This window comes from Electrona antarctica (genome assembly GCF_951216825.1).
Source record: "Electrona antarctica genome assembly, chromosome: 2".
Classification (NCBI taxonomy): Eukaryota; Metazoa; Chordata; class Actinopteri; order Myctophiformes; family Myctophidae; genus Electrona; species Electrona antarctica.
The window spans coordinates 51,183,453-51,208,876 of NC_136807.1; the positions used below are offsets into that span (position 1 = coordinate 51,183,453).

At 46.0% G+C, this 25,424-nt stretch overlaps 1 protein-coding gene across 1 annotated transcript; it reads left to right on the forward strand.

Annotated features, from left to right (window-relative positions):
• Positions 1 to 10,145: 10,145 nt before the first annotated feature.
• On the forward strand, positions 10,146 to 24,524 carry LOC306940355 (uncharacterized protein). Its single transcript, XM_079525393.1, has 11 exons — positions 10,146 to 10,223; positions 11,622 to 11,736; positions 13,062 to 13,219; positions 15,240 to 15,466; positions 16,338 to 16,447; positions 18,089 to 18,232; positions 19,406 to 19,498; positions 20,067 to 20,811; positions 21,557 to 21,957; positions 22,318 to 22,429; positions 23,175 to 24,524. Exons 1-11 carry the CDS (start codon positions 10,206 to 10,208, stop codon positions 24,199 to 24,201), a joined length of 3,150 nt encoding a protein of 1,049 aa, XP_079381519.1. The 5' UTR covers positions 10,146 to 10,205; the 3' UTR covers positions 24,202 to 24,524.
• Positions 24,525 to 25,424: the final 900 nt, after the last annotated feature.

Here is a 25,424-nt window from a genome sequence, read left to right on the forward strand (position 1 = left end):
GTGGAGCCAGCCCAGACTAATATACCGCGACAGTGTTGTGTGATATTAGTCTGGCTTATTAGCCAGGCTAGACTTCATCTGCCCCTAATGCATATGCATATTGCCCGAGGCAGATTCAATATCCCATTCAGTGCAGTGCAGTGCAGTGGTATATTAGTATCGCAACGGGAGGCTATAGGACAGCAGAGCGCAGTTACAACATTAGGACAGGTGCAAAACAGGACAAGACAGTGCAAAAACAACACAGTGCAATGAATAATGAATACATATAAAGTGCAGGGAGTTCCTCATGTGATAAGGTCAGTTCAGAGCACAAGTCAAGTCCAAATCACTCCGAGTGGGGGTAGAGGGACGATAGAAGGGGATCAGGGGGGGACACACCAGCAGCATTGAGGAGACAGATAGCCGTTTTAAAACTGATCAAACATTGTCCAAGTTGTCAAATAACATAATATAGCCGGTATAGGCTTTGCGAGGCGTTAATTGTGAGCTTGTAGATCTGCTATTTTTACTGGCATAGCCATGCAGGTGCTGGTAATCCAGCCAAGGTGCAGTGTGCCGCGGGTTCGACTCCCGATCCCTGCACTGGATTTTGCTGCGTGTCCCCCCCCCCCCCCCCCCCCCCCCATCTCTCTCCCTGTTTCTTGTCAGCCTACTTTCCTGTCTCTCTCTCTCTCAATAAAGGTAAAAGCCACAAAAAAAAAAATACTAATACAAATATTGATTGTTTTATAGGTATGTTGGCCGGGGGGTTACCGGGTCTCGGTGAGCTGAACAGCAGACTGGACAGTCTCCGGTCAGAGCTGCTGGCCAAGGCCGCTGAGCTGCAGGAGCTGAGGGCCACGGTGATGGGCCACGACGGAGCCTTGAGGTCAGTTAATAGTTTACCGCTATTATTATTATTATTAACAGACGGGAAGTGGGGTCATCACATGTCCGTACATGGACAAATAATGTGTCTGTGGGTAAAGGATCAAATAATGTGTACACGCTATTATAATGTTCTTATTTTGATCACAAGTTCCATTTACTGAATGTTCAAGTCTCCAGGTGTTGTTTAGAATGACCCTGGTTTACTTTGACACTGTGTGGCACATTATTATAGGAGTCCAACTAGAGAACGGTGGTTCTCAGACGTTTTATTTCCAAGGAGAACCCCCATATAACTCTGAGAGTGTACAAATGGACCCATATGTACACTCTCACAGTTACAGACCTGTAATGGTCATTTAGGGGCAGGGATGGCTAGCTCTTTATGTGTTTGTGTACTCATTTTGTCCCTGGCAAACATTGAATTCGGACAAAAATGTCCACCACCACAAGCCAGCATGGTGATGAGATCGGTCTCATCACCATGCTGGCTTGTGGTGGTGGACATTTTTGTCCGAATACAGCTATTTTTCAATCAACAGCACAATATGTGGAAAACGTCTGGATTATATATATATATATATTTTTTTTTAAAGAGTGAAATAGGACATTCTGTACAATGACCACCTTTACTTTTGGTATAGGCTATTATTTATGTGGATGTGGAACGGTTGACGGAGATAATGTCTACTTTGCAGACATAATAATCCATGGTTTCTTGTTCTCATGTTTTTGATTTGTACATTTGGTTGTTGTTTTTTTACCACAAATGTACAGATGAATGTTATTAGACAGATGCCATATAGTTGAATTGTTTACCCATGGTCTCCTACGGTTTCAAACGTACAGAATGGTATTTATGGCATCATGTCATAAATAGCTTCACAACATACCGTCGGCAGTGTTCAGTGTTGACCTGGTGTCCTATAGTTTCTAAACTGTCTATAGTAAGGTGACTAATTATCTTGTTAAATATAAATGCCTAGAGTTCATGTTTTTTCCCCCCATGTCGTACTTGTAAGTCGGTCTGGATAAGAGCTGGTATAGTCTGCTAAAAAATGCCTAAATACGCTGAATAATTTTTCAGCGTTTTTCAGCCCAAGAATCCCTTATAGATGAGAGAGAGAGAGAGAGAGAGAGAGAGGGAGAGAGAGAGAGAGAGAAAGAGAGAGAGATGTGCTGCAGATTAAACTTTCTCATAGATTTCACAGCTAAGCTTCATAGACTATCAGTGTTCATTTCTAAACGTCTAAAATCGTAACATTTTCAGCAAGCTGTCCGGATCATCGGGGGTCTCCGGCGAGGACGCCCAGAGCGCCATGGAGAGGCTGGTGGACGCCAGGATGGGCGCGGCCCGCGCAGAGATCCTGGCCGGGTTGGAGAGGCGCGTGGAGAGCGCCGAGGAGCGCTGCGAGGACAAGGCGGGCGAGCTGCGGCGCCAGTGCCAGAGGGAGCGTGGCGAGGGGCGGAGGAAGATGGAGGAGGAGCTTAGCGGAAGCACCTCCCACCTGAGGAGAGACCTGGCCAGCATGCAGGTATAGGGGGCGCTGCTGTGACGGTTTTCACGTTTTAGATGCCGATTAATTGTCGCACAAACGGATCGGTCTCAAAATTATTCACTTTTGTTATGTGTATTTCTAATGTTTGAAGGCAGCATAATCTGTATAATATCGGAATCGGTATCAGCAGATATGACCTTGCAAATAATCGGAGATCGGATAATAATAATAATAATAATTGTGTCGTGCAGGCTCAGATTCACGGCGTGGAGGCCGCGGACAGCTGCTGTGGACGGACGTCCGGCCTGGATGAGAGAGTCAGCCTCCTGGAGCAGTCTGTGTCTGGACTCAACCAGTCCCAGCTGCACCTGGCCAAAGAGCTGGGTGGACACAAGGTTAGTAGTGACCATGCTACAGTTACACACTTATTCCACCAGAGAGAGCAACACACGCACGCACGCACGCACGCACGCACGCACGCACGCACGCACGCACGCACGCACGCAAAATAAATCTTAAAAAAAAAAAAAATCAATCAATCAATCAATCAATCAACCCATTTGGTTCCATTTGTACACTCTCAGAGTTACAGACCCATAATGGTCCATTTGGCTCCAAACTATCATTTAGCTGGGGACTCCCTCAAGGACCCCTGGGGGTCCCCGGATCCCACTTTGTGGAACTATACTGTGCTAAATGTCTGAATTGTGAATTGTAAACCCAGGACCACATGGATGGCATGGTGGCGGGCAGGCTGGAGTACATTGAGGCCATGCTCAACCTGACGGAGACGACGGAGACCAGCGGCGGCGCCCCCGGTGGCCTGGAGGCCCACCTGGACGGCAAGCTGCGGGTGCTGGAGGGCCGCCTGCTGATGGCCGTGGAGGAGCTGGTGGCGGGCGGCGGCAACGCCACCACGCTGGAGGGCCACGCCGTGATGCCCACCGACCTGGAGAGCCTCCGGGGCCGACTGGAGATGGACGTGGAGCGCGTGCAGAAACACCTCAGCGACCTGGAGACGCGCTGCCTGGCGCACTCTGCTTCTGATGTACAGGTGAATAAATAGTAATGTAACTAATAGTATAGAATCCTTCTGATGTACACAGGTGAATACATACTCATGTAATAACTATTAGTATAGAATCCTTCTGATGTATACAGGTGAATACATACTCATGTAATAACTAATAGTATAGAATCCTTCTGATGTACACAGGTGAATACATACTCATGTAATAACTAATAGTATAGAATCCTTCTGATGTATACAGGTGAATACATACTCATGTAATAACTAATAGTATAGAATCCTTCTGATGTACACAGGTGAATACATACTCATGTCGGTGTTGTTTTTGGCGGCAAATTTCTATTTTTAGTTTTAGTCGTAGTCTCTTGAATATAGTTTTCATTTAGTTTCAGTCACATTTTAGTCTTAGTGTTAGTCTAGTTTTAGTCGACCAAATCTACAGTTGATTTAGTCGACTAAAATGTGTTTTGGCGGCCCTTTGATGCCCTCGTAATGACTGTTTTTACACTTGCTGAAAATAGCCGATATACGCGTTGTGAGCTTGTATTTTCCTTCTGATGTACAGGTGAATAACACTAATGTGATAACGAGGGCGGTCAAACGATTACAATTTGTAATCAGCACAGTCTTAAAACAAGGAACCGAGTTGATCAACTACAATAAATGATCGGTTATACTGCATGGTCTATTTCTAGTCTAGTTTAGCTGCGAATGACATTGTGTGTTTGTTTACATGGCTGTCATGTTGACTACAGCAGTAAATCAAGCTGCGCAGCAGGTGCTCTGAGCCTTTGATTAGCCAGCGGTCCGTTATAGAGTGGAGCGGTCTGTTATAAAGAAATAACACACCGCTGAATTCAGCGACTGACCAATCAGAATCAAGCATTCAACCAAGCCGTGTAAAAAGCTTGTTTATAAACTGATAAAGTCTTAAAAAAAACAAATAAAAAGTGGTAAACTCTAATGACCGTAACGTTGTGTCCATCCACCAGGGGGATGCGGGCGTGTCGGGCGAGGTGGATGAGAACGCCCGCATGGCGCTGGACGCCCATGCCGTGCGTCTCAACAGCCTCAACGCCACGCTGCAGGCTCTGCTGAACCAGCGGGCCCTCAGGGGCCTGCCGGAGGGCCAGGAGGGAGGCCCCTCGGTCCAGGGAGAGCTCACCATCCTCAGGTCAGTTCCAGGAAGAAGTATATACTCTTCTAGGTGCCACTCGGTGGCGCGCTATGAGCTTGTAGATCTGCTATTTTTCAATAGCTAAAGTATAACATAATGCTTAGTTAAAACACCAAAAGGGGTTCCCGTCCAGAATGGGTGTTTTGTAATAATATAAAATACAAAGTAACTAGTAGTGATTAGAAGAGCCTTTCAAATCACTCCCCTCTGAGATGTTGTGAAACTTTCACTACTTTCACTTTCACTGTGAACGAGCAGGAAAACTGACAAGTACATCAACTCTACTCAATTACTGTCTGTAATCTAGTAAATGTACTTAGCTACTTCCTACCTCTGCCCAGGTTCATAGTAAATGTACTAAGCAACTCTCTCAGGTTCATAGTAAATGTACTTATCTACTTACTCAGGTTCAGAGTAAATGTACTTAGCTACTTACTCAGGTTCCTAGTAAATGTACTAAGCTACTTACTCAGGTTCCTAGTAAATGTACTTAGCTACTTACTCAGGTTCCTAGTAAATGTACTTAGCTACTTACTCAGGTTCCTAGTAAATGTACTAAGCAACTCTCTCAGGTTCATAGTAAATGTACTAAGCTACTTACTCAGGTTCCTAGTAAATGTACTTAGCTACTTACTCAGGTTCAGAGTAAATGTACTTAGCTACTTACTCAGGTTCCTAGTAAATGTACTAAGCTACTTACTCAGGTTCAGAGTAAATGTACTTAGCTACTTACTCAGGTTCAGAGTCAATGTACTTAGCTATACTTCCAACCTCTGCCCTCCTACAGGTTTGACCTCCAGAGCGTCAACACCAGCCTGACGGGGCTGGCGGGCTCGGTGGGGACGGTGGCTCAACATATGGACCGCGTGAACAACACGTGGACGGAGAGAGAGGGCCGTCTGGCCCACCAGATGAGAGGCGTGGTCCAGCTGGTGGGGCGCCAGGCGTCCATGCTGGGGGCCGGGGACCGCAGGTTGAACCGCCTGAAAGGTATACAGTCACCAACGTCATTTTTAGTTTGCTTTTTGTGTTGTAGATTTGGCTATTTGCATTACTTTTGAGTGATACTAAAAAAAACTTTTATTTACTAAAATGAAAATAAATATGGATGAATACCAGGGGTGTAACTTTAGGGTTGTCCTGATCCGTTCGCGTGATTGGAAATCGGGGGCCGATCATGTCATTTTCAAATGATCGCAATCAGATAGGGAATGAATGAATGAATGAATGAATGAATGAATGAATGAATGAAGAATGAATGAATGAATATCGCTGTAAAAATGTCACACCGCCTAAATTAATTTGTTTTGTTCATCCACATTATTTGAATATTATCCAGCGTTTTAAAAAAACTAATCTGTTGCCCCCGATGTCTTTTTGAAAACAGCCGAGCTCGCGGGCATGAAGCGGAGGCTGGCCGGGGAGCTGCAGGGCTGCCGGACCACCGCCCTGGGGGTCCTGCAGGAGGTGGAGGAGGTGGGGGGCCGCGTGTCCAGCGTGGAGGACCAGTGCAAGGGCCTTAAGGACATGGAGACCCACCTGGAGAGGGTGCGCGTGGAGCTGGAGGGCCAGGCGGACTCGCTGCTCTTGCTGGTCAACGGGACGCTCAGCAGCCACGCCCAGCAGCTCTCCGAGCTGAGGACCGGACTCCTGAGCTGCGGCGCCAACAACAACAACAACAACAACAACGACAACAACGACAACAACGACGACAACGGCACCACGACGAGGCCAGAGCCGGAGCCCATCCTGGACATCAGCGTCATACTCCCCACCTGTACCGACGGCGGGACCACCGGGCCAGCGCCGGAACCCTGCACCCAGGATACCGTCCTACCCCTCAACGGAACCACCGGTGGTACCTCCGGGCCAGAGCCCACCCAGGATACCGTCCTACCCCTCAACGGAACCACCGGTGGTACCTCCGGGCCAGAGCCCACCCAGGATACCGTCCTACCCCTCAACGGAACCACCGGTGGTACCTCCGGGCCAGAGCCCACCCAGGATACCGTCCTACCCCTCAACGGAACCACCGGTACCTCTGGGACAGAGCCCACCCAGGATACCGTCCTACCCCTCAACGGAACCACCGGTACCTCCGGGCCAGAGCCCACCCAGGATACCGTCCTACCCCTCAACGGAACCACCGGTACCTCTGGGACAGAGCCCACCCAGGATACCGTCCTACCCCTCAACGGAACCACCGGTGGTACATCCGGGCCAGAGCCCACCCAGGATACCGTCCTACCCCTCAACGGAACCACCGATACCTCCGGGCCAGAGCCCACAGAGAATACCGTCCCACGCCTGAACGGAACCACCGGTACCAGCGAGCCAGAGCCCACCCAGAATACCGTCCTACCCCTCAATGGAACCACCGGTACCTCCGGGCCAGAGCCCACCCAGGATACCGTCCTACCCCTCAACGGAACCACCGGTGGTACCAGCGAGCCAGAGCCCATCCAGAACCCTGAGGTCTATGGGGTGCTAGATGGGTCCATAGTACAGCCGAACGGTACCATCCAGAACCCCGTAGTACCCCTGAACAGCACCACCAACGGGACCTCCGGGCAAGCTGAGCCAGAACCCATCCTGAAGAACCCCGCGGTGGTGTATGGGGTGCTGGATGGGTCCGTTGTACCCATGAGCGGTACCACCACCACCGGGCCGGAGCCAGAGCTCACCCTGAACGGAACCACTGGCGGTACCACCACCACCGGGCCAGCTGAGCCTGCAGAGTCCATCCAGAACCCTGTGGTCTTATATGGGGTGCTGGATGGGTCCGTTGTACCCACCGGACAACCCACCCAGCAGGATACCGCCGTACCGCCACCGCCCCCGGAGACAAGAGGAGACACTTTCACCCTGATTTAAGACACAAAATAACTAAGTTCTGTTTCTCTCATGGGACGATCTATGGATATGGAGACGAAACAGTCCGTTTCCCAAAACCCCATTTGTGGGTTAGGCTCACAGACCGACTTTTTTTTTTAGGTTTTGTTTCCTTTAATACATATTTTGTTTGTACTCATTATTTCAAAACATTTTCCAAAAATGTCCACCCCCCTCAAAAAAAGCATTTCGTTTTTTTTAAAGAATTTCACAAACAGCGCAGAGGGATTACATTAGATAATTGACACTGGGTGAAAATAATTGGGTTGCAAAATCGTGGGATAAAAATTAATTAAAAAAATCGCAAATAAATGAAGACATCAAGGAAATTCCACGAAGAAGTCATGAAAATAGCCGATATCTGTAAAAGCTTTGAAATGAAAAGAATCATCGCCATTATGATGATGATTAGGTTTCTGTTGTGGATCTTTCATAATTTAGGCCCTTGTGAGAGATCTGCTATTTTTCTAGTTTGGGTTTTCAGGGAGACTCAGGAGGTTTTCAGTAGAGTTTTTATTTATTTTTTAACTTAAAAGGAAAAGTAGAATACCACAATGTAGAAATATTTAGTCAGGAGGAAAAGGCCTGTATTTAAAATGTGACTTTGAATAGAATCACAAAGGTATCGGCAACATAACATACTTAAAGTAAAAGTGCTCATTATGAATGGATGGATGGATGGATTTTTTTCAAGAAAATAGCAGATCTACAAGCTTGTAGATCAGCCATTTTTTGAATAGCTGATCTATATAATAGGTATGTTTTGCAATAATAATCAAAACATTCTACAAAGTAACTAAAGTTTTCAATGAATTGTAGTGGTGTAGAAGTACAAACATGTAAATACTAAAGTCAAAGTACCTTTAGTATTTGAGTAAATGTACTTACTCTCCACCACTGTGAACTAGTAGAATGCACGACGAGTACATTATGAGAGGTGTGTGATTGACATGACAATATTATATTTACAGTATATATGCTGTAAGGTTTAGAACCAGCACTGAAAAAAATGACAATGATTTTACTTTACTCGTTTTATTTTTGATTTATAGAATGAAAAATGAAACCACAAATGGCAGCTCTGATGCAGCGTGTCAAGTCGTATGATTTGTCACACAAACGCCACCGCAGTGAAATTAGTTCTCCGCATTTGACCCAACTCTTGGAGCGGTGAGCCGCAGCCAAGGAGCGGTGAGCCGCAGCCAAGGAGCGGTGAGCCGCAGCCAAGGAGCGGTGAGCCGCAGCCAAGGAGCGGTGAGCCGCAGCCAAGGAGCGGTGAGCCGCAACCAAGGAGCGGTGAGCCGCAGACAAGGAGCGGTGAGCTGCAGCCGTGCCGCGCTCGGGAATCATTTTGATTAGTTGATTTGACCCCCCAATCCAACCGATTGATGCAGAGTGCCAAGCAGGGAGGCATTGGGTCCTAGCCTGGTTTCCAGCCCACAGACCCCGCCCACTCGACTGAGCGCACTGGTTCAAGAGCTGGAAGCTCTCAGAGTCTGACAATCAGGCTAATTGGGTCCCATTTTCTCAGTCTTTGGTATGACCCGACTGGGGATCGAACCCCCGACCTCCCAGTTTCAGGGCAGACACTCTAACCACAAGGCCACTGTCTGGTCATTATGGTGGGACCCCCGGGGACCGTGCAGTAAGGGTCCATGGGGTCTCCAGACAAAATGCCTGAAATTTCATCTTTATAATAATACTCTTTATTGTCCCGAAGGATACTCATCTTCACAGGTCTGTTCAAATACCCACAGCAACACAGTACAGAAAGCACAACACCAAGACAATACAAAAACATGAGGTCCCCACTGTGTACAGAGCCATCCTATCGGCGAGGCAGTTTGTTTAATGCCGTGATGGATGATGGGACAAAACTCCTCCTAAAACTGACCTTTTTTTGACACTAACCCAGGAGGAGGAGAGGAGCTGCATGGGGGTCGAACCGGGAACTTTCCTCTTCCCCGAGCAGCCAGCCGCTAGCTTTGTCAATTTGGGGTTCCTGGAAATCACTGCAATGGTACTAGACCAAGTAGAAGCCAGGAGCATGGAGTCAGTGTTCGGAGCTTTATACTTGGTTGCACAGCATAGATAGGCTCATGAAATAGCCTTAAATTAATCATAATTAGACTATACGACTGACTTGTGTTTAGCAAAAATGTTTACATGTTTAGTTTTTGTGTACCATTTTCTTTCTTTTTTTTCTTTTCTTTTTTTTAGCACATAGTAAATGTGTAGAATAGCAGCTAGTGTCCAAGATACCGTTTTTGTTGTTGTTACTGTTTCCCGTCAAATCAACTTTTTGTATTTCTAATTATTTTTTAAATAATGTCATTCACATGTATTGTGCTGTTTTAAATTGATATTCAAATAAAGCAGTAGTTTCTTTACCACTGACTATTTTGTCTGTCTGTCTGTGAGCACGAGGAGTCAGCTATGATGATGAGTGGCTCACATCAAAACCAGGCCATCTTTCTAAAGTTAACCAACCTATAAGGGTGGAAAACCACACGAGGGCAGCAGAGATCTAATAATTTCGTTGTGTTGGTTGTGTGTTTTTGGCTGGTCATGTGTCACGTGAATATCCATCCGACCAATCAGAGTGGACTATCACACCTGCTCTCCATTCTGCTAATCAGTATTTAAACCCTGCTTTGTAAGCCCTCTGTTTAATTTCCTGGTTTTAGTGTTTCTCTCTGTGCCAAACTATTTTTAGCTGGAGGTTTCCTCCCCCTGCATGGACCTCATGGACTTGGTAAAGAGCTGTAGTTTGTATTAATCATTGATTCTTACTTTGACTGAGAGGTGTTCTTGCAAATTCACTAGAGTTGGGTTGCAATACATTATTTGAGAAATGGAATGATTTTAGTCAAAACTAATGAATCACCTTCATCATACTTCATTGACTGGGTCTATATTAGGGATGAAAATGGCCAATCTACAAGCTCACATTGCTTGTGCTCTCACCAACCTGCTAGCTATACCAATACAACAAATCTTATCCCCAATCCCCATGATGGAGGTTCATGATGTGGCCAATTAAAGCTGGAATGCCCATGATCCTATGAGTTCGATAAATAACTTCTTGTTTGATTTTCACAAATAAATGGTAGCCGTTTCGGCTTGACAGCCATCAGTGCCACATACACAAGGCTGGGTAGCTGAAATGGCTACCATTTAATTGTGATGTAGGAAAAAAATGTTAAAATCCATCATTTGATTTCCAAATGCTCTGCCAAACAATGAAATGTAGAAGACCATGAACTGACCTTTGCACTAGTGACCTGAGACATGAACACACAAACTCTGCATGATGAACTGAACTGGTGACACATGAACTGTTTCTGTTTTCTTAGTCGTGCAATTTTAGAGTCCTTATGAAATGTTTAGTGTATTTTTTTTTTTAAATCATTTTTATTTTAGCCACCAGGACCTGGGTGAACACATGTCCTTCTGTACTTTGTATGGAATGACAATAGCCTAAAACTCCTTGAACCTCTCAACAACCTGATGGTGTCAAACAGTAAGCTAATAACGAGACCACCTGATGTTCAGGTCAAACAATAAGCTAATAACGAGACCACCTGATGTTCAGTTTAAACAATAAGCTAATAACGAGACCACCTGATGTTCAGGTCAAACAATAAGCTAATAACGAGACCACCTGATGTTCAGGTCAAACGATAAGCTAATAACGAGACCACCTGATGTTCAGGTCAAACCATAAGCTAATAACAGACCACCTGATGTTCAGGTCAAACAATAAGCTAATAACGAGACCACCTGATGTTCAGGTCAAACGATAAGCTAATAACGAGACCACCTGATGTTCAGGTCAAACCATAAGCTAATAACAGACCACCTGATGTTCAGGTCAAACAATAAGCTAATAACAGACCACCTGATGTTCAGGTCAAACAATAAGCTAATAACGAGACCACCTGATGTTCAGGTCAAACGGTAAGCTAATAACAGACCACCTGATGTTCAGGTCAAACAATAAGCTAATAACAGACCACCTGATGTTCAGGTCAAACAATAAGCTAATAACGAGACCACTTGATGTTCAGGTCAAACGGTAAGCTAATAACAGACCACCTGATGTTCAGGTCAAACAGTAAGCTAATTACAGACCCTCTGATGTGATGTTCAGGTCAACGTCCAGATGCAGCTGCTCGTGGAGCAAGCTCAGCTCACCGACGCTGAGAAGAACGTGAGAGAGATGGTGAGGGAGCATCTACAGGACTTCTTCAGCGTCTACCTGCCAGGTAGTTTCACTCACTGCCCAGCAAAACGCGCACACACACGTGCGTGTGTGTGCGCGCGTGCATGCACAGTGGTGTAAAGTAACTTAACCCATTTAATTTAGACCTGAGCTTGATTCTACAAAATGTCTTCTAAATCATGACGGTTTTCTGAAAAACCTGTTTCTATGTCCGTGCTGCTCAAAACTAGACTTCGAATTATATGTAGCCTATTTGGCCTCTGACACCCATCTCAAAATGTTGTTCCAGGGACCCGCCAGAAGCAAAGATTTGAGTTAAAAATGTTTGCTCTGAAATAATATATATTTTTCAATGGCTAAAGTATAACATAATGCTTAAAACGCCAAAATGGGTTAAGCACATAATACTCGAGTACTGTACACTTTTGAGGACTTTTTTTTTTACTTTACTGTAGTACAGTTTCAATTTCCAATACTTTTTTTTTTACTTCTACTCCACAAGAAGTAAAAGTGCAAAACATTACATTTGAAAATATCTGAGCTACAAGCTTGTGTAGATCTGCTATTTGCATCTGCATTTTTTTATACATTTTGAAACCTGTGACATGGACAATATTCTGCAAAATGACTAGGCTACTTTTACTTTCAGTGCTTAATATTGCAAATACCTTTGTACTTTTACCCGACTACATTTTGAATACCAGACTTTTATCATTTAATTGTAACAGTATTTCTACATTGTGGTGTATATACTTCCACCACTAACAAACACACAGACGCTCAAATCTAAATGTGCATGATTCCCAGAGTGTCATGTTCCTGATGTAGCTACAGTAACGCCCTTTTATTAAAAACAAGACCTGCAAGATGACGTTTATTTAAACCAAAACATGCAAGATGTTTATTTGAACTAATCTGCTTTTATACTTTTTGACTGCAGTTCCCCATAGGGCTCTATAGTAAATGGTGCATTTATATAGCGCCTTTATCCAAGGCGCTTTACATAGATTGTGCATTACATTCACACACACATTCATACACCGATTGCGGCGGAAGCCATGCAAGGTACCAACCAGCACATCGGGAGCAATTTGGGGTTCAGTGTCTTGCACAAGGACACTTCGACATGTTGACAGGAGGAGCCGTGATTCGAACCACAGAGTCGCCGACCCATGGATCATTGGACGACCTGCTCTACCTCTTGAGCCACAGTCGCCCCCTTACTAATAATACTAATACTAGGCCCTTCCATGCGTTCACTCTACACTTTATTATTGTTTCCAAAAAATGGTTGATCTACAAGCTCAACAATGCATCAGTGTGGTTTAAATGGCAGAGATGACGTTTGTCCTTGTCTTGGTTTGCCAGGCAGCCGGTTGGTGGCGTTGGGGTCTTCTGTCAACACCTTCGGGGTCCATTCCTGTGAGCTGGACATGACTCTGAACCTGGACCACACCCAGAACTACCAGGGCCAGAGACCCCCTGTACGGCTGTCTGACCCCACCCAGGGCCAAAGACCAACCAAGGTTCATGTTCTAGATTGTTATTAGAGAAAGTAAAATATGAGTGTTTTTATTTATATTTTCATTTGCTGCTTTCTTTCGCTTTAACAATTTTAGATGTTTTTGACAGGGGGTGGGGGCATTCGAACAGGTGGCTAAATAATAAATATGTTTTTTTTTGTTTTTTTTACAAAATTATACAGCGATGTCTTTATTATTTACTATAGTCCTACTAGACCCCAAGAAATTACATCTGGCTATAAAAGATCACAGGATCTACTGAATGTGAAGGGGGAGGTGACAAACTGACATATTGAGCCTACGACACACAGTATGGCATCCCCCGAGTATCCCCCCTTCACATTCACTAGATCCTGTGATGTTTTGTGGCCAGATGTGACTATAGGACTATAGTAAATGATAATAAAGACATTTCCGTAAAAAAAAAAACATATTTAGCCACTTGTTCGAATGCCCCCGCCCCCCCTGTCAAAAATAGCTAAAATCGCTTAAAGGACAACTTTAGTTTTTTTTTCAACCAAGGTTCATTATTTATAGGTTATTAGAGAAAGTAAAAGAAGAGCGTTATTTTTTTTTTCATTTGCTGCTTTCTTGCGTTTTCGGGATTTTAGCTGTTTTTGACAGGGGGGGGGGGGGGGGGGGGGCATTCGAGCATGGGGCAAAATGTGTGTGTTTTTCCCACATTTCTTTTTTTCTTACTATAGTCCTGTCCTACTAGACCCCAAGAAATTACCTCTGGCCACAAAAGATCAGGAGATCTACTGAATGTGTCAAACTGACATATTGAGCCTATATGCCACACAGTATGGCAGCCCCCCAGTAGGCTACCTTCACATTCAGTAGATCCTGTGATCTTCTGTGGCCAGATGTAATTTCCTGGAGTCTATTACAGTAGGACTATAGTAAATAATAAAAAAAGAAATTGCCATAATATTTTGTAAATAAATACTTAAACCCTCAATACTATAGGTAAACTTGATCTTTGGCTCTGTACTTGGTCTGCTCTTTTCCCCTCTAAAGCAAATCTTATCTCTTTTCCAAAAAGTAGCCGATCTACAAGCTCAATCAAGGTCATTATAAGATTTTACCCAAAATAAATTGCAATAGGCCTAATCATTCAAGGTTTTCTATGATCCTCAGGGTCGTCCAAATAACATATAAAAATGTGATTATTATATAAGTTGTGGATCATGGTAAATTCAGGGGTACCATTGAAAACCAATATAAGGCAAAAAAATACCATCTAATTTGAATTATGCGTTACGTAGCAAACTAGGAGTTATTCATGATTCTGAATCAATTCCAAGCATTAGTTTTGCACGAAGAACATGCCATAGCCGTGTGATGAGGTCACTCGTCACATTTGGGCACAAGTGGCTATGACCGTTTTGTAACGCCCCTTAAAGGGATAGTTCAGATTTGTTTTAACTTAAGCTGTATGAAATACTTGCCATCAATATAGTGGTTGCAACTGTGGTGGGAGTTCTGCTCTAGTTTTGGTCAATATTAAGTAGTTCCGGTCATTTTGTGGGGGGCCCTGGGGCCACGCAGTAAAAGTAAATTAATTCACAAAACATCATTTGTATTGTTGACCTATTTCTAAAATATTAGTGCAGCTTTTGTTCAACTTTGACCCCTCTATCACATGGAACTATTTTTGGGCGTAGTGATATGGACACAAAAAACATAGTTCCGTGTGATAGAGGGGTAAAAAATGAACGAAAGTTGCACTAATATTTTAGAAATAGGTCAATAATACAAATGACGTTAGTTTTGTCGATTAATTTGCTTTTAATGCGTGGCCCCCAGTGCCCCCCACAAAATGACCGGAACTAATATTGACCAAAACCAGAGCAGAACTCCCACCACGGGACTCGGGCAATCAATTAATACAGTTGCAACCACTATATTAATGGCAAGTATTTCATGCAGCATAAGTTAAAAAAAATCTGAACTATCCCTTTAATTCCTCCAAACATTATCTCACTGTATTGCTGAACATGCTCTCTGCTGCCCCCACCAGGCTGCGGGTGGCACGTCGGACGACTCCATCCTGCTGTCGGAAGTAAACGTGTCGGCGGCCTCGTTGGCCGTGCTTCTTGACCTGGTGGCGGCCATCTTGAGGAGGCGTGTCCCCGGCGTGCACAGAGTCCAGGTGGTCTGCGTGGCTGGAACTTCCCCCCACTTCGCCGCCATAAAGTTCCACCACCAGCAGCGCAACGTCCGGGGAGTCATCACCATCAATGACAGGTGAGTCATCAGCAGTGTTGTTCAAGTTACTTTTAAAAAGTAATTAGTTTCAGTTATATAAAATAACTAATTACTTTACTAGTTCCTAAATTATGAAAGTTTTATTTTACTTGGTTTGTTTTAAGCTCTACTCTAAGAAACAGGAATATAACAAAGCTTATGCCAATAGTACAATATCCAAAGTCACAGACAATATCCAGTCTAATGATATGGATATAATACTGATGCCCTGCCCATGCACAGACAGGCCTAAAGTAATTACCCTATGTTGACCCATCATCATTATGATGACGTTATGCCCTGTGGAAGCCACGTTCTCCTTCTCATGTGGAATGTGTTTCACTCTGGGAGCACACTCAGCGCACCATGTCAGTTTACATGACAGACTCTGCACTGGCAGGAGAAGGAGACGGTTCTTTTGGATTACATTACGTAACGTGGGTAACTACTAACTCACCCATTGTGATATATTATTATATTATTGTGACACTATTTATGTAAAATGTTATGTTATATTGATATTATATTGGTATTTAATTGAATTGTCTATATAATTAAAATACAACTTTTGATATGTATAATATGGATGTATGCGTGTAAGTATATGGGATAGCACAAAATCCAGTGAGTAATTTCAGTTATAGAGGGGTGGGAGTTTATACGTTTTTACTTCTTCTCACTCCTTTTCGGATATGCTTAGATTTTCCTTTTTTTTTATTTTTCCTTTTATTTCTTCTTGCTATATTTTAACTATTTATTTTAATTTGCTTTTCCTTGTGATGTGAAATACAAGGAATTGTTTCTGTTTTATTGGCATATTCGAAATAAACATGACAAACAAACAAACAAACAAACTGTCCATTATTCCCAGACTGGCAGTGAGGAACACCCGCTTCCTCCAGCTGTGTTCAGAGCTAGACGCCAGGCTCAGACCTCTGGTCTTCACCATCCACCACTGGGCCCAGAACAAAGGGCTGGCTGGTAAGAAACATACATTTTTGAGTGGTGCAACAACTCTCTTACGGAGCTGGGTGGGTGGGTGCGTCTGAGCACGAAAACAGCATGGTTGTTTTTCCCCACCAGTGCGCAAACACACTCTTACATAATACATATTAACTGTATATATATATGGTGATTTCGGGTGTGCCAGTACAGTAGAGGGACCCCCACACGGTAACTTTGTCATTGCTCAACCGTTTCGGACGCGGGGCGGCTTGACAGAATCGGGCCGGCACCCTGGGTGCGTTCCTGTGGGTCTGGAACTCCTAGAAAAGGTAGTCGACAAACATTTTTTGTCTTAGTTTTAGTCTATGAAATCAACACTGCTCCAGCTCCATTCACCAGGCTGGTAAGAAACCTCCATTCACCACTTCACAGTCAACATGTTTTAGTAGTAAAAGTATCAATATTGTATTAATAGTACTACTTTTATTTGTCACAAGTAAAAGTCCGGAATTCAAGAACCGCCACCGCCGCCCAACCCCTGAGCCGCCACCACCCCCCAACCCCTGAGCCACCACCGCCCAACCCCTGAGCCGCCACCGCCCCCCAACCCCTGAGCCGCCACCGCCCCCCAACCCCTGAGCCACCACCGCCCACCCCTGAGCCACCGCCGCCCAACCCCTGAGCCACCGCCGCCCAACCCTGAGCCACCGCCCCCCAACCCCTGAGCCACCGCCGCCCACCCCTGAGCCACCGCCGCCCACCCCTGAGCCACCGCCGCCCAACCCTGAGCCACCGCCGCCCAACCCTGAGCCACCGCCCCCCAACCCCTGAGCCACCGCCGCCCACCCCTGAGCCACCGCCGCCCACCCCTGAGCCACCGCCGCCCACCCCTGAGCCACCGCCCCCCACCCCCTGAGCCACCGCCCCCCACCCCCTGAGCCACCGCCCCCCAACCCCTGAGCCACCGCCCCCCAACCCCTGAGCCACCGCCCCCCACCCCTGAGCCACCGCCCCCCACCCCTGAGCCACCGCCCCCCACCCCTGAGCCACCGCCCCCCAACCCCTGAGCCACCACCGCCCAACCCTGAGCCACCGCCCCCCAACCCCTGAGCCACCCCTGAGCCACCGCCCCCCAACCCCTGAGCCACCCCTGAGCCACCGCCCCCCAACCCCTGAGCCACCGCCGCCCACCCCTGAGCCACCGCCCCCCAACCCCTGAGCCACCCCTGAGCCACCGCCCCCCAACCCCTGAGCCACCGCCCCCCAACCCCTGAGCCACCACCGCCCAACCCCTGAGCCACCGCCGCCCAACCCCTGAGCCACCACCGCCCACCCCTGAGCCACCGCCGCCCACCCCTGAGCCACCGCCCCCCAACCCCTGAGCCACCACCGCCCACCCCTGAGCCACCGCCGCCCACCCCTGAGCCACCTGGCATAAAGTCCACAGTAGGCTACTGTGGACTTTATGCCAGGAATGTGGAGATGAGAATACAATCTGTTTAAGATTTATGTCAAGGACTACTTTATTCCAGCCAGCAGAGGGCAGCAGTCACATTTTGATTTAGTCTTTGGTACCCGAGGAAAGCCTTTTTTTGTCTTTTTTACTTGAATGCTAAAATATCAGCCTTGTTTTAACTTGAACGCTATGATGATGAAATCAATTCTCCACCTGTTTAGTTGGTCCTGGAAGTGCTGTTGGTCCTGGAAGCGATGCTGCCGGTCTGCTGAACAGCTACGCTCTGAACCTGCTGGTCATCTTCTTCCTCCAGAACACGGACCCTCCTGTCCTCCCCTCGCTGAACCAGCTGAAGGACATGTCCTGTAAGCAGAGCCGGACTTACCGTTGGGCTAGGGTGGGCTGAAGCCCGGGGGCCCCCGACTAGGGGGGCCCCAAAAAAAAAAATATATATATATATATATATATATATATATATCTTTTTTTTTAATTATAAAATTGTAAAGTGAAATCCAATTCAAGTGAAATGTGTGTATTGTTACTGTATTTAGTTGTATTATGGTTAAACCATTGAGAGCTTCTGCCTGCCTGCCTCTCTTTTTAGGGGCCTGGGTACCCCAAAATGAAAACAAAATAGCCCAAAAAAAAATCGCGGGACCCGCGGCTCTGCCGCACGCCTCAAGGGGGGCCCTCAACTTTGCTCCAGCCCGGGGGCCCTCAGCAAGGTAAATCCGGCTCTGCCTGTAAGTCGCGGCACTGTGTGATGGAGTACTTTCTCATCTGCAATACCTGGCATGTCGTAGTAATGGCCCAACATTCGGCGGAAATGGCCAATCTATAAATTCGCGACGTAGCTTGTTGGCTATTTTCGGCAAAGGGATTTGTCGTAGTCGGAGAGAGGGGGGGGGCTGTAATCACACATTATACCAGATTTCTGTATAAAGATTTGCACACATGTTCAGGATAATAAAAAAAAAATGGCGGATCTACAAGCTCAGTGCGGTATATCTGCTATTTTGAATAGCTGAAGTATAAGGTCGGAGTTCAAATCAAAAATGTCACGGATGCTTTCCTGGTTAAAAATGGAGTGCCGTGATTTTTATACTCTTTTTCTGTTTTTGTATGAGTCTATGGAGTTACTCTAATAGACCCCCAGTTGTGTTTATTATAATCAAATATGTCTTCCCTGTGTTTTTGGTTTCTTCCTGAAAGCCTTTGAGTCAAAAGGCCCAATCGAAATGCGTTTAGTGATCACAATATCGTCCCCCCCCCAACCCCTCCGCCTTTATCATACAAGCTGTGGGTGCGTCCTTTGTTCACCACTCGCCTGAAAACCAGGCATACTTAATTAACTGGATGTGGCCACATAAAAAACATAATTTTAACACTTTCTGTACACTTCTTTTGAGAATCTTCCTAGTACCTGATGGTCATGTTTTAGGGGGGTTGGTGTGTGTGTGTGTGTGTGTGTGTGTGTGTGTGTGGGGGTGGATCACGGCACTCAATCTTTAAATAACCTTTTTCACGCCCGTCTTCAGGTGAGGAAGAGCAGTGTGAGATCGAGGGCTGGGACTGCACCTTCCCCAGTCAGCCACTGGCCGTGCCTCCCAGCCAGAACAGCCAAGACCTCTGTAAGTAACAATAACTGCATTCTATCAACTTGCTTATTAGTCAGGCAATATTATCAGAACAATATCCAATCTCAACAAGAAATGTGTTTGTAAAGGTGTCTACTAGTAACACCTCTCACAAAGACTGTAATTCAGTTTCCCTAGGACAATCTGTGACTGCTGCGTGGAAAGTTGGGGTACCATTGATAACCTTTATGTACAAATTTTCATTCTGTTTTTTATGATTTGTGTTTTTTGTGTCCATATCACTACGCCCAAAAAATAGTTCCATGTGATAGAGGGGTCAAAGTTGAATGAAAGTTGTGCTAATATTTTAGAAATGGGTCAACGATACAAATGAGGCTAGTTTTGTGAATTAATTTACTTTTACTGCGTGGCCCCAGTGCCGCCCACAAAATGACTGGAACTACTTAATATTGACCAGAGCAGAACTCTCACCACGGGACTCAGGCAATCAATTAATACAGTTGCAACCACTATTAATGGCAAGTATTTCATACAACTTAAGTTCAAAAAATCTGAACTATCCCTTTAATTGTGCTCTTGGATTTGCCGTCTCTCTATCCAGGCACTCTGCTGGCCGCCTTCTTCGCCTTCTACGGCCGGTTTGAGTTCCACAGCAGAGTCTTATCCCTGAGGGAGGGCCGTGCGCTCCCCATCGCCCCCTTCCTCGGTCGTCGGGAGACCCCAAAACGGGTGCCCTGCATGATCCTGGTGGATCCTTTCGAAGGCTCCCACAACGTGGCTGCGGACCTGACCGTCGGCACCCAGGCCGACTTCCAGCGGGAGTGCGTGACGGCAGACCTCAAGTATCTGCGGTCTGAGGAGCTTCCCTCCCCTCAGTCATGGGGCCTGGCCAGCCTCCTCACCTCAGTCGAGGTAGCCGGAAACAACGAGAAGTGGGTCGTCGGTGAACCGTTCATGATTCACACAGCGGCCCGTTCCTGTGTTTATTGGTTGCCGATCCAATCTGTAGGGACCAATAATGCGGGCACGAGTTATTTAGTTCCTCCTCGGAAGAAAGCCATCCCGAATCGCCTCAAACGAGTTAGTTCTGAGCGAGCCGAGGTGGAGCAAGAGAACCCGTCTCTGCCAGCGGGGGGCGACGTGGCACGGCAGTCGAGTGACACCGTGTCACTCTACTGCCATGACACGTCGCCGTTCTCCTCGGAGAACGGCGACGTTGTTGGTGACCCGGAAACCCTGACCCAATCGGGGTGGCCCAGGGGGCGGCCCAGGAAGGCTGAGCTTCCACAGTCTCAGCAGGAGACGGCCGTCGTCCCGGCACCAACGCTCAGGAGAGGGCGGAAGAAGTAAGCCTGTCACATTATTACAAAATCTCCCTACTGGCAATTATTTCAGCTGAAGAATGGTTTCCATTCATTTCTGTTTTCAAGTGAGCGTGTTGAAAAATGTGCTGACGTTTTTCAGAAACGGTGGAAATGGCTGATCTACAAGCTTGCGGGTCGAATTGTTGTGAGCTTGTAGGTCAGCCTTTACTTAAATGTACTTTTGAAAGTATACAATTGTATGTGGCCAATTTCAGCTTACATTGTAACTTATTGCTATAGATTATTTTTGTTTTATTATTATTGGTAGTGAACGTTGTCAGTGATTATCATGACTACCCTGTGTAATTGTTTACAAAGCCTGAGAGGCAAACGGAAATGTAATTTTTCGTTGCAGTCGGGAGGAAACCTCATAACTCAATTTTTGAGGTTTTTGATCACCCATTGAACCAATGGAAAGTAGTAAAAAGTGCTTTGGACAAAACATCTTAACTCCATTGGACCCTCAAAATGTCTGCTAAAGCAACTAACTCCACCACCTCTCCCCCTCTCATGGAAGTAATTGACAATATATAGTTACAACATCAACTTTGAAAAAAACAAAACAGGAAATATTCTTAATTTCCTGAAAAATGTACATTTTGGAGTTATGAGGTTTCCTCCCGACAGCAGAGATATACAGTCTGTGAGGGGGAAAAAACGCAATTAAATCTTCTTCCATTGCAATTATTTGTATGACAGTTAACGTCATCTATGATTTCCTCTCCAGGACTCTGGCGCCTCCTGAACCGACTGAGGTTCCGGCCGGACGGCTCGCTGTCGCCTCCGAGAAACCCCAAACGCGACCGGGCGGCAGAGCCAAGACGAGGGCGCTCGCCAAAGAGCCGGAGAAACCCAAACCGGACGAGCATGTTATCCAAGATGCTCCGTCTCGTGCCTCCGCCTCCTCGGCCGGTGAGAAGATGGACCCGCCAGTCGTCGGAGGCAGGAGCAGGAGGATGGGCAAACTGCCCGGGTCCGAGGTGGTCGCCACAGAGAAACCCCAAACGCGAGGCAGCAGGGCAAAGACGAGGGCGCTCGCCAAAGCACTGGACATACCGGAACCGGTCCCAGAGCATGCTGCTCCGTCTGCCTCCACCTCCTCTGCCGTCGAGGAGATGCAGTTGCCAGGTAGGCAACAATGTCACAATTATTACATAATCGCCTAATTGCAATTATTTTTGCATGATCGTTTCCATGTTAAAATGTCCATACGTGTTGTAAGCGTGTAGAATTGTAGATCCAACTATTTCTGCCAATTTTAATTTTGGGGAAAATCTTTTTTTTACTATTAAATGTTCCAGTGATTTCTTTGTATTTAAGATATTTGTCATATCTGTCCTGTGCAATTGATTACGAAGCCTAAAAGGCAAACTGATATACAAATTATAATGTTCCAATGTACAATGCAAAAAAAAAACACTCGTTTTTTAAATCGTTAATCGCAATCATTTGTTATTAATGGTCAACTTAAATGTGTGATGGTGACAGCCCCTTTGCCAGCTCCGAGGAAGAGGGGGCGGCCCAGGAAGGCTGAGCTTCCACAGTCTCAGCAGGAGACGGCCGTCGTCCCGGCACCAACGCTCAGGAGAGGGCGGAAGAAGTAAGCCTGTCACATTATTACAAAATCTCCCTACTGGCAATTATTTCAGCTGAAGAATGGTTTCCATTCATTTCTGTTTTCAAGTGAGCGTGTTGAAAAATGTGCTGACGTTTTTCAGAAACGGTGGAAATGGCTGATCTACAAGCTTGCGGGTCGAATTGTTGTGAGCTTGTAGGTCAGCCTTTACTTAAATGTACTTTTGAAAGTATACAATTGTATGTGGCCAATTTCAGCTTACATTGTAACTTATTGCTATAGATTATTTTTGTTTTATTATTATTGGTAGTGAACGTTGTCAGTGATTATCATGACTACCCTGTGTAATTGTTTACAAAGCCTGAGAGGCAAACGGAAATGTAATTTTTCGTTGCAGTCGGGAGGAAACCTCATAACTCAATTTTTGAGGTTTTTGATCACCCATTGAACCAATGGAAAGTAGTAAAAAGTGCTTTGGACAAAACATCTTAACTCCATTGGACCCTCAAAATGTCTGCTAAAGCAACTAACTCCACCACCTCTCCCCCTCTCATGGAAGTAATTGACAATATATAGTTACAACATCAACTTTGAAAAAAACAAAACAGGAAATATTCTTAATTTCCTGAAAAATGTACATTTTGGAGTTATGAGGTTTCCTCCCGACAGCAGAGATATACAGTCTGTGAGGGGAAAAAAACGCAATTAAATCTTCTTCCATTGCAATTATTTGTATGACAGTTAACGTCATCTATGATTTCCTCTCCAGGACTCTGGCGCCTCCTGAACCGACCGAGGTTCCGGCCGGACGGCTCGCTGTCGCCTCCGAGAAACCCCAAACGCGACCGGGCGGCAGAGCCAAGACGAGGGCGCTCGCCAAAGAGCCGGAGAAACCCAAACCGGACGAGCATGTTATCCAAGATGCTCCGTCTCGTGCCTCCGCCTCCTCGGCCGGTGAGAAGATGGACCCGCCAGTCGTCGGAGGCAGGAGCAGGAGGATGGGCAAACTGCCCGGGTCCGAGGTGGTCGCCACAGAGAAACCCCAAACGCGAGGCAGCAGGGCAAAGACGAGGGCGCTCGCCAAAGCACTGGACATACCGGAACCGGTCCCAGAGCATGCTGCTCCGTCTGCCTCCACCTCCTCTGCCGTCGAGGAGACTGAGTCTCCGGTTGTCCACGGTACGAGGAGGAGGGGGAGGAAGGGGAAACGTCCCGGGTCCGCGGCTGTGGAGGACACTGGACGGGTGACCGGCGGCGAGGAGTCCGTCGTCGCCGCAGTCCAGAAACCCAGGGGAGGGAGGAGAGAGATTATTAACCAGGAAATGGAAAGTCCAGGGCCTCCTGGTTGCTCTTCCACGCCCTTTCTGAAAACGACGGGAAGAGGGAGCAAGGCTAGACTGCCTCTGTCTGAGGAAACTCAGCCAGATGAGGATGAAGAGGTTGTCGCTGATCCACCGAGGCAGGAAATGGAAAGTCCAGGGCCTCCTGGTTGCTCTTCCACGCCCTTTCTGAAGACGAGGGGAAGAGGGAGCAAGGCTCGGCTGCCTCTGTCCAAGGAGGTGGTCACTGAACCACCGGCAGAAAAGTCCAGGGGAGGGAGGAGAGAGGGTAAGCAGGAAATGGAAAGTCCAGGGCCTCCTGGTTGCTCTTCCACACCCCTTGTGAAAACGACGGGACGAGGGCGCAAGGCTCGCCTGCCTCCTGCCAAGGAGGTGGTCACTGAACCACCGGCAGAGAAGCCCAGGAGAGGAGGGAGGAAGAAGGCTAATGCCTATGGCCTCATGAATCTAATGTAGAATATGCTCCCCAAATGCTTTTAACTTTTAACATATTGTTGTATTGAATAAAGATGTTGTTAAACTGTTTAACAATTGTAAAATGTATTTTCTTTTCTATGTTGCTGTCAGGATTAAAGTCATAGTGACTACAGACGTCAAGGGAATTGTAGTCCTAGATTTAGTGGACTACATAGACCATATACAAGTGTCCATACTGTCTGAGATAGGGAAACATCACATTAGATAAAATAATTAAAATATAAGCTGACATGCAATGATGCAGATGTCAGGCAGTATAGCCATCATCACTGTTTTATGCCTGAAGGACTGCAGTAGCTTGAAATAAACAGAATTAAACAGAATTGAGAGTGCAGATGCTGCTTTTCTCACGTACTGTATGATTCATTTCAGCTCCATCACCTCGCCTCAGTTTGTTAATGGATAAGTATTTTCACCTTCTTCATGCCCATGGTACTTCAAACGAGGCCGGGGGCACTGGTTGTACATGGGTTTTTGATCATTAAATTGGAAAGTTATACATTTTTATGTATAGGCCTACATTTGATTTGTAACCAGAAATTCCTCAAACAAGTCGAAACATGGGTTAATTATTATTTCAGTAGTGCTTTAGAACCTCCCGCTTATTATAAGAATGAATGGCATTTTTTTATAGCGCTTTTCCAAGTGCTCAAAGCACTTTACAACGGTCCATTCATTCATAAATTGGGAGGTGATGTGAAGCGGCGAAGTAGTGCGAACAGTCGACGCCACCTTCCTCACTTCCCACATTCTCACACACACACCAATGGTGGCAAGCTCATACCGCGACCGAAGCATTTAACAATATTTATTACTTGCATTTTAGGTGTCTAGTTAATTGTTCACTGCTCATTATGTTACACACAGGTGGCGAAAGCACACAACGAGGTGGTCTGTATGCAGCACAGGAACATTTGAGGACATTTGTTCCTCCTTTGTGAACAACACTACAAAGCCCTCAACACGTTAGGGCATTAAGCAACTAGTCGACTAGTTTACTAGTGGACTAGTAAATCCACTAGTCGACCTAGTTGACCTTGTTTTTTTTCCCCCCGATTTTGTAGGCCTCAAGATCAGGTAGATTATAGTTTATAGTCACCAATGTACACAGTTTTTAAATGTACACTTTTTTTTATTCTTTTTTTTTTTTTTTTACATAATAGGTAGTTAAACTAGTCGACTAGTAAATTAGGCAACTAGTA

Excerpts from the sequence above, each read along its gene's own strand:
- LOC306940355 (XM_079525393.1), top strand. Across the intron at positions 15,467-16,337 it reads GTCATCACCATCAATGACAG|ACTGGCAGTGAGGAACACCC; the intron begins GTGAGTCATCAG and ends CATTATTCCCAG. Across the intron at positions 21,958-22,317 it reads CGAGGAGATGCAGTTGCCAG|CCCCTTTGCCAGCTCCGAGG; the intron begins GTAGGCAACAAT and ends TGATGGTGACAG.